This window comes from Colobus angolensis, unplaced genomic scaffold (assembly GCF_000951035.1).
Source record: "Colobus angolensis palliatus isolate OR3802 unplaced genomic scaffold, Cang.pa_1.0 Scaffold179, whole genome shotgun sequence".
NCBI lineage: Eukaryota > Metazoa > Chordata > Mammalia > Primates > Cercopithecidae > Colobus > Colobus angolensis.
In genome coordinates, this window is record NW_012114921.1 from 5,364,056 (window position 1) to 5,370,234 (window position 6,179).

At 44.0% G+C, this 6,179-nt stretch overlaps 1 protein-coding gene across 4 annotated transcripts in view; it reads left to right on the forward strand.

The window, feature by feature from the left end:
• LOC105509624 (NADH dehydrogenase [ubiquinone] 1 subunit C2) overlaps positions 1-6,179 on the forward strand; it is a 12,124-nt gene that overhangs the window by 1,357 nt on the left and 4,588 nt on the right. Inside the window, exon 2 of one of the 4 annotated variants that reach the window (XM_011938926.1) lies at positions 5,589-5,651. In XM_011938926.1, coding sequence (XP_011794316.1) covers positions 5,589-5,651 — 63 coding nt within the window. Of the gene's footprint in view, positions 1-5,588; positions 5,742-6,179 lie in introns of all 4 variants that reach the window. The other 3 variants (XM_011938925.1, XM_011938923.1, XM_011938924.1) reach the window with 3 other exon arrangements.

Sequence of the window (6,179 nt, forward strand, 5' to 3'; positions counted from 1 at the left end):
TCGTTTGAGCCTGGAAGGCAGAGGTTGCAGTAACCCGAGATTGCTCCATTGCACCCCAGCCTGGGCAACAAAGTGAGACCCTGTCTCAAAAAAAAAAAAAAAAAAAAAACGGATTCTGATTCATGAGATCTGCGGAGGAACTTGATGTTACCAAGTGCTCAAACACTGCTGCTGCTGATCTGAGGACCACTGTTTGAATAGGAGGCTCTAAACCAGCGTGCTGTAGTCCCATCAGAGACACTGACTATTCTGATAATAACCACCACAGTAGCTTTGCTAAGCTCTATGGATTTCCAGAAGGAAAAGAGGAGAGGAACTTTGGAAGAGGGGTCTTTGAAGTTAACTTTGATTATCAGGCAGGACTGAGAGACAGACAGCTTTCTAGGCCCATGGGGCTAGTGGGAGCCAATGGGGACAAGGACCTCTGAATGGAGGCTGTTTAATGATTGAGTGAGTGTTCAGGTTTAGAGTAATAAAACTACAAGAGAGATTTTAGCACAGCTTGGCAATTTATTTTCTAGCCAGCCAGGAACTTTGTAAGCTTTTGAGAGCTGCAGGGGTGCAGTGATGAGCTCTGTATTTTGAAAAGTCATCTTTGTCAGCAATGTGAGGCATTGATTGGAGCCAAGAAGCACTATCAGGAAAAAAGCTCAGGCAATGGTTCAGGCAATTAGGAGTCACCACACTTGTACATCTTTTGCCTTCTTACAGCTGTATGTCATGCCTGAAGGTCAGCTCCCAACCCATCGAATCCCAGCATTTCCAGTGCTCAAACAGTATTGAAATCCTATCTCCCTTGGACATGACTCCTCCCTTGGACATGACTCCTCACTTCAGAAAGGAGTGATCTTTGTCCATTTATGCCTCTGAGGACTCAAGGCTTTCCCTTTTCATCACCACTTCACACTTGCCCAAGACTGTCACTTGGTGTAATGAAAAGAGTGCCACTTTGGAACTAAACAGACTTGCTCACCAGGCACAGGCACAGTGGTTCACACCTGTAATCTCAGCACTTTGGGAGACCAAGGCAGAAGATCTCTTGAGGCCAGGAGTTCAAGACCAGCCTGGGCAACATAGTGAGACCCTGTCTCTACAAAAAATGTAAGAAATTAGCTAGGCATGGTGATGTGCACTTGTAGTCCCAGGTACTCAGGAAGCTAAGGGAGGAGAATCACTTGAGCCTAGGAAGTTGAGGCTGCAACAAGCTGTGATTGCACCACTGCACTACAGTCTGGGCAACAAAGTTGAGACCTTGTCTCCAATAAATAAATAAATAAACAGACTTGCTCTACTGCTTTCCAACTGTGTCAGTTTGGGCAAGTTACATGGTCAGGTCGATCAGAGCCAAAGTTTCCTCATCTGTAAAATAAGAATAATTAATTTTTTATATCTGTTGTGAGAATTGAGTGAGATTCTATAGGTAAAATGTCTGACATGTAAAAAGTGCTGGACAGAGTTCCCCTTCCTTAGCTCTTGTTATGGAAACAGTTTACCATATATTTGTAATTTGTTCATTTACTGAACCCCCCCTTTTTTTTTTGAGACAGGATCTCACTTGTCACCCAGGGTAGAGGGCAGTAGTGCAATCATGGGTCACTGCAGCCTCGACCTCTGGCTCAGGCGATCCTCTTATCTTAGCGTTCTGAGTAGCTGGGACTACAGGTGCATACCACCAGGCCTGGCCAATTTTTAAATTTTTTGTAGAGATGGGGTCTTGCCATCTTGGCCAGACTGGTCTCGAACTTCTGGCCTCAAGTGATCCTGCCACCTCAGCCTCCCAGAGTGCTGGGGTTATAGGTGTGAGCCATTGTGCCTGGCCTTATTGAACTGTTTCTCTGTTATGTGCCCTATGGAGCTCCTAGTGAAATCAGGGAGACAAACAAACAGTCTTTTGCTGATCTTGGTATGATAGATACATGTTTTGATAGAGGTGGGTGAGCAGAAAGCACTTTAGGAGCACAAAGGAGATACAGATGGGAGGGAGAATGCTGTAGAGAAGGTAAAGGTTGCACCACTTAATCTCATTGTTGTTAGTTTAGCAGTTTGTGCCTTTCTGGGAGACAGAAGAGTACAGCAGTTAAGAGCATATGCTTTGGGGTTTGACACCACCTCCACCCCACTAGTCATTTGATTCTGGGGAAGTTCCCTATCTCAGGACTAGATGAGATAATGAATATAAACTGCTTAGCCCAGGAGTAGGGATCAGACCTCCTGAGCTCCCAGAGCTTCCCTAAATTGCTTTGGAAGATTTAGATCCTAGGACTTTATTGAAATGGTTGTCCTCAGCAGCATTTACTGAATGCATATTGTATTTATCTAGGTCAGTGTCTGATATCTATAGTAGGTGTTCAATAAGTATTGAGTGAGGCCAGGTGTAGTGGCTCATGCCTGTAATCCCAGTACTTCAGGAGGCTGAGGCAGGTGGATCACCTGAGGTCAAGAGTTCAAGACCAGCCTGACCAATATGGTGAAATCCCAAAATTAGCCAGGCGTGGTGGCACATGCTGGTAATCCCAGCTACTCGGGAGGCTGAGGCTGGAGAATTGCTTGAACCTGGGAGGCGGAGATTGCAGTGAGCCGAGATTGCGCCATTGCACTCCAGCCTGGGCGACAGACTGAGACTCCGTCTAAAAAAAAAAAAAAAAGTAGTATTGAGTGAATAACTATATGTAGATTACAAGGAATATAAAACATGGTCCCAATCCTCCAAAGGTTTACAGACTAGATGGCCATATCCATTAAAAAGACAAATTGTGGTACAAGTTTGTGCATGTAGGGTGAAGGTGTGTATCACATAAATGTTGTTTCTAAGAGAGTTGGAGGTGTGGTGAAAGAGATATGGTAGATTTTCAAACTACAGCCCTGGAGAGTACCTGGCATTCTGTGAGTAATGGGATATTCTGGCTGGACACCGTGGCTCACACCTGTAATCCCAACACTTTGGAAGGCTGAGATGGGAGGATTGCTTGGTTTCAAGACCAGCCTGGGCAACATAGGAAAACTTTGTCTCTACAAAAGAAATTTTTTTAAGCTATCTGGACATGGTGGCATGCACCTGTGATCCCAGCTACCTGGGAGGCTGAAGTAAGAGGATCACTCGAGCCTGGGAGGTTGAGGCTGCAGTGAGTGTGATCATGCCTCTGTATTCCAGCGTAAGTGACAGAGCAAGATTCTGTCTCATAATAATGAATATGTCTCATAATAATGAATTTCTATCAATGAAATAAAATTGTGTAGCTCTTTTTCAAATTAGCAGGAAATGTTAAAAAGAATTTTTTAAGAATAAGGCTTTAAAAATAAGTTGTACATATTTGGGGGGTACATGTGGTATTTTGATACATGCATACAATGTGTAATGTTGAAACTGGGGCAAACGGGCCATTCATCACCCCAAACATTCACCCCTTCTTTATGTTGGGAACATTCAAAATCCTCTCCTCCAGCAATTTTGAACTATACAACAAATTATTGTTAACTGTAGTCACCCTACTGTACTATCAATAAATAGAATTTTTTTATAAGTTTTTCTCATCATCTGTTTTTTTAAACTTAACCTTCTTGCTGGTTACCACTTAATGTGCCCTAAATTTAGAGTCAGTTGGTATTCTAAGTATAGCCCACAAAATTAAATATTTATTGATCTCTAGTTTAATATATCAGTAATTTATGATGTTCTGCAAAGAGCACAATAGCTGCTGGGGTTAGACTCACCGAGTAAAGAATGGGAAGATGATTGTAGACGGGGTGTGCGGGTAGTGAGAGGTAGACCACTCAGAGAGAATGAGGAGAGAGGTTAGGAAAACAGGGCCTTGGGAAGAGGCCAAGCCATGCCTTTAGGGCTGGGAAGCTGACATCATCATCTCAAACATTTACGGAGTTTTTCTGTGAGGAACATGGGTCAGCGTAGAGAGAGTCTGGTTCTGTGTATCTCTGCAGTCCGATGGCACATGGCAGAACATGCACTCTTTGGTTTGCTATATGGCAGGTAGCCCATTAGGGAAAGCAGTGGCTGTTTGGGGTAAGAGAGAGTGCTCTGTCCAGTTCTAGAACATAGGAATATTTTTCATTTTTATTGTTTTATACATTTTCCAAAATACTTTTACATGCATATGTCTTGTTTTATACGCTACTACTATGAGAAAGATTGGATAGGTCTTTTTTTTTTTTTTTTTTGAGACAGAGTCTCATTCTGTCGCCCAGGCTAGAGTTCAGTGGTGCCATCTTGGCTCACTGCATTCTCCACCTCCCAGGTTCAAGTGATTCTCCAGCCTCAGCCTCCTGAGTAGCTGGTACTACAGGTGTGTGCTACCACGCCCGGCTAATTTTTGTATTTTTAGTAGAGACGGGGTTTCACCGTGTTGGCCAGGCTTGTCTTGAACTCCTGACCTCAGGTGATCCACCCGCCTCAGCCTCCCAAAGTGCTGAGATTACAAGTGTGAGCCACCATGCCCAGCCAGGGTAGGTCTTGTCTGTGGTTTTAGAGGTAGTAAATTGAATTACCTAAGGCTGTTCATTCATTTATTAAATAAATATTAAGTGCTATATGCTAAAATATACATTACATGTAATATTTTAGATTTGCTAACCTTTAAAGAAGTGATAATGTGGGCTGAGTATGGCTCATTCCTGTAATCCCAACAGTTTGGGAGGCCGAGGCAGGGGGATCGCTTGAGCCCAGGAGTTCAAGACCAGTCTGGGAAACATAGCAAGACCCCTCTTAAAAAAAAATGGGCATGGTGGTTCACGCTTTTGGTTCCAGCTACTTGGGAAGCTGAGGTGAGAGGATTGATTGAGCCTAGGAGGTCGAGGCTGCAGTAAGGTGTGATTGTGCCACTGCGTTCCAGCCTGGGCAACAGGGCTAGACCCTGTCAAGGATCAAGGCTGTTTGTTCAGAATACCTTTTTTTGTTTGTTTGTTTTTTGTTTTTTGAGACAGAGCCTCACTCCGTCCCCCAGGCTGGAGTGCAGTGGTGCGATCTCGGCTCACTGCAACCTCTGCCTCCCGGGTTCTAATGAGTCTCCTGCCTCAGCCACCTGAGTAGTTAGGATTACAGGCGCCTACCACCCCGTCTGGCTGATTTTTGTATTTTTAGTAGAGACGGGGTTTCACCATGTGAACTGGTCTTGAACTCCTGACCTCAGGCGATCCATCTGCCTCAGCCTTCCAAAGTGTTGGGATTACAGGCATGAGCCACCGAGCCCAGCGCTTTTTTTATTTTTATTTTTTTAATAAATGCCATAACAGGCCGGGCGCTTTGTCACCCAGGCTGAAGTCCAGTGGCACAATCTCAGCTCACTGCAACCTCTGCCTCCCAGGTTCCAATGATTCTTCTGCCTCAGCCTCCCAAGTAGCTGGGACTACAGGCACCCGCCACCACCCCCAGCCAAATTTTATATTTTTAATAGAGACAGGGTTTCACCATGTTGGCCAGGCTGGTCTCGAACTCCTGACCTCAGGTGATCCACCCGTCTCGGCCTCCCAAAGTGCTGGGATTACAGGTGTGAGCCACTGCGTCCAGCCAAAAATGTAACTCTTAATACACATTGACTAATTTTTGCTTTCTTTGGGATTTGTCATTTGAATTTCAGGTTTGCATCGCCACCTTCTATATATTACGGCCTTTTTTTTTGTTGGATATTATCTTGTAAAACGTGAAGACTACATGTATGCTGTGAGGAACCGTGAAATGTTTGGATATATGAAATTACATCCAGAGGATTTTCCTGAAAAAGGTATTTCAAGTTAATTTTAGAGAATCTGTGTTTACTGTATTATTATTTTCCCTGGTTAATCTTATCCATGTCTATGGCTTTAGGTACCTTCTAAATTCTGTTGACTCCCACATCTTAGTCTATAGACCAAAATTCTCTTGAATTAATATATCCAGTTTTTGCCTGACTACCTCTGTCTCCTTTGGACAGCAAACAAAACTCATGTCCCCTCTGCCTTCCCAAACCTCCTGCTTCTCTGTGTCCTGCTTCAGGGAATGGCACTACTGTCCACCTGGACACTCAAGCCAGAAGCCTGAGAATTATCAAGTCTTTCTCTTTCACTTCCCATTAATCATCAGGTCTTATCAGTTCTACTTCCTAAATATTTCTCAACTTTGAATTCTCCTCTCCCTGGTTCAGGCCTTGATAATCTCTTTGCTCGGACTGTTGCACTTGCCTGTTAACTCA